This window comes from Salvia splendens, chromosome 19 (genome assembly GCF_004379255.2).
Source record: "Salvia splendens isolate huo1 chromosome 19, SspV2, whole genome shotgun sequence".
Classification (NCBI taxonomy): Eukaryota; Viridiplantae; Streptophyta; class Magnoliopsida; order Lamiales; family Lamiaceae; genus Salvia; species Salvia splendens.
The window spans coordinates 1572781-1574607 of record NC_056050.1 but is presented as its reverse complement, the minus strand read 5'-3'; the positions used below and the strand labels follow the sequence as shown (position 1 = coordinate 1574607).

Here is a 1827-nt window from a genome sequence, read left to right as displayed (position 1 = left end):
ACGCACGCGAAGCTTGGATGAAGTGTATAACGATACTGAAAGGTTAGAAGATCTCACCTTATTTTGCCTATTTGCTGATTGTGAACCAGTTAGCTTAAAAGAAGCTACGACAAGTGAAAATTGGCGAGTCGCGATGGATGAAGAGATCAAAGCCATCGAGAAGAATGACAAATGGGAGCTGGTGACACTACCAAAAGGACACAAGGCCATTGGAGTCAAGTGGGTGTATAAAATCAAGAAGAATTCCAACGGTAAAGTTGAAAGATATAAAGCTAGACTCGTCGCCAAAGGATATAGCCAAAGGGTTGGAATCGACTATGACGAGGTATTTGCTCCTGTCGCTCGATTAGAAACTATTAGACTAATACTCTCTCTTGCAGCCCAAAATAGATGGAAGATATATCAAATGGATGTGAAGACGGCTTTCTTGAATGGATTTCTTGATAAAGAAGTCTACATCAAGCATCCTGATGGCTACATGGTGAATGACCAAGAAGACAAAGTTTTAAGGTTGAAGAAAGCCCTATACGGGCTAAAGCAAGCACCGAGAGCGTGGAATACCAGGATCGACAAATATCTTGAAGATAACGGCATCACCAAATGCCCACATGAGCATGCGCTCTATGTGAAAAGTAAAGAAAATGATATCTTAATAGTGTGCTTGTATGTGGATAATCTCATTTTCACCGGAAACAATCCAAGCATGTTCAAGGAATTCAAGAAGGCCATGACTGAAGAGTTCGAGATGACAGACATCGGGCTGATGGCATACTACCTCGGAGGTGGATGTAAAGCAACGAGAAGATGAAATATTCATCACACAAGAACACTATGCAAAGGAGATCCTGAAGAAGTTTAAAATGGAGGATTGCAAACCAATCAATACAACGGTGGAATGCGGGATCAAGCTATCAAAGAATGATAAAGAGGAAAAGGTGGATCTGACACTATACAAGAGCTTGGTGGGAAGCCTACGGTACTTAACTTGCACAAGGCCGGATATATTGTACGCTACAGGGCTCGTAAGGCGCTACATAGAGAATCCAACCACTACTCACTTCAAGGTGGCTAAGAGAATACTCCGATATCTCAAAGGTACGATCGACTATGGCCTATTATATTCAGCTACTAACGATTACATGCTTGTTGGCTACAGTGATAGTGACTGGGCTGGTGACACTGATGACCGAAAGAGTACAAGTGGATATGTGTTCTATATGGGAGACACTGCCTTCACTTGGATGTCTAAAAAACAGCCCATTGTCACATTATCAACCCGCGAAGCCGTATATGTGGCTGCCACCTTCAATTTTTGTCATGCAATTTGGCTCAGGAGTTTATTATCGGAGCTCGAGTGGCCACAAAGGAGCCAACAACTATTTGTGTGGATAACAAGTCGGCCATTGCGCTATCCAAAAATCCAGTGTTCCACAACCGAAGCAAATACATCGACACCCGCTACCACTACATCAGAGAATGCGTTGCAAATCAGGAGATTCAAGTTTGAGTATGTGAAGTCGCAAGATCAAGTTGCTGATATCTTCACAAAGCCGCTCAAGCATGAAGACTTTATCAAGATAAGGACATTGCTCGGAATGACAAATCAAGTTTAAGAGGGAGTGTTGGAATATTATTAAACTTGATTTTGTAATGGAAATATCTAGATATTGTAGAATTGTCTAGAAATAAGCTTGAGAAAATATCTAGATATTTTAGTAGAATATCTAGATATTTTAGGAGAATAATCTAGATTATAGATATTATGTAAGAAATATCTAGATTTTTATAGATAAAAATCTAGATATTTAGAATATAAAATTATAGAAT

The 1827-nt window shown here is 40.0% G+C and overlaps 1 protein-coding gene across 1 annotated transcript; it reads left to right on the top strand.

Annotated features, from left to right (window-relative positions):
- Positions 1 to 860: 860 nt before the first annotated feature.
- LOC121780115 (secreted RxLR effector protein 161-like) lies at positions 861 to 1613 on the top strand. The gene has a single exon (XM_042177636.1). It carries the CDS (start codon positions 861 to 863, stop codon positions 1611 to 1613), a length of 753 nt encoding a protein of 250 aa, XP_042033570.1.
- The last annotated feature ends 214 nt before the right edge of the window (positions 1614 to 1827 follow it).

Bases quoted from the DNA above. Each gene is read 5' to 3' on its own strand.
- LOC121780115 (XM_042177636.1), top strand. From the start codon at position 861: ATGGAGGATTGCAAACCAATCAATACAACGGTGGAATGCGGGATCAAG.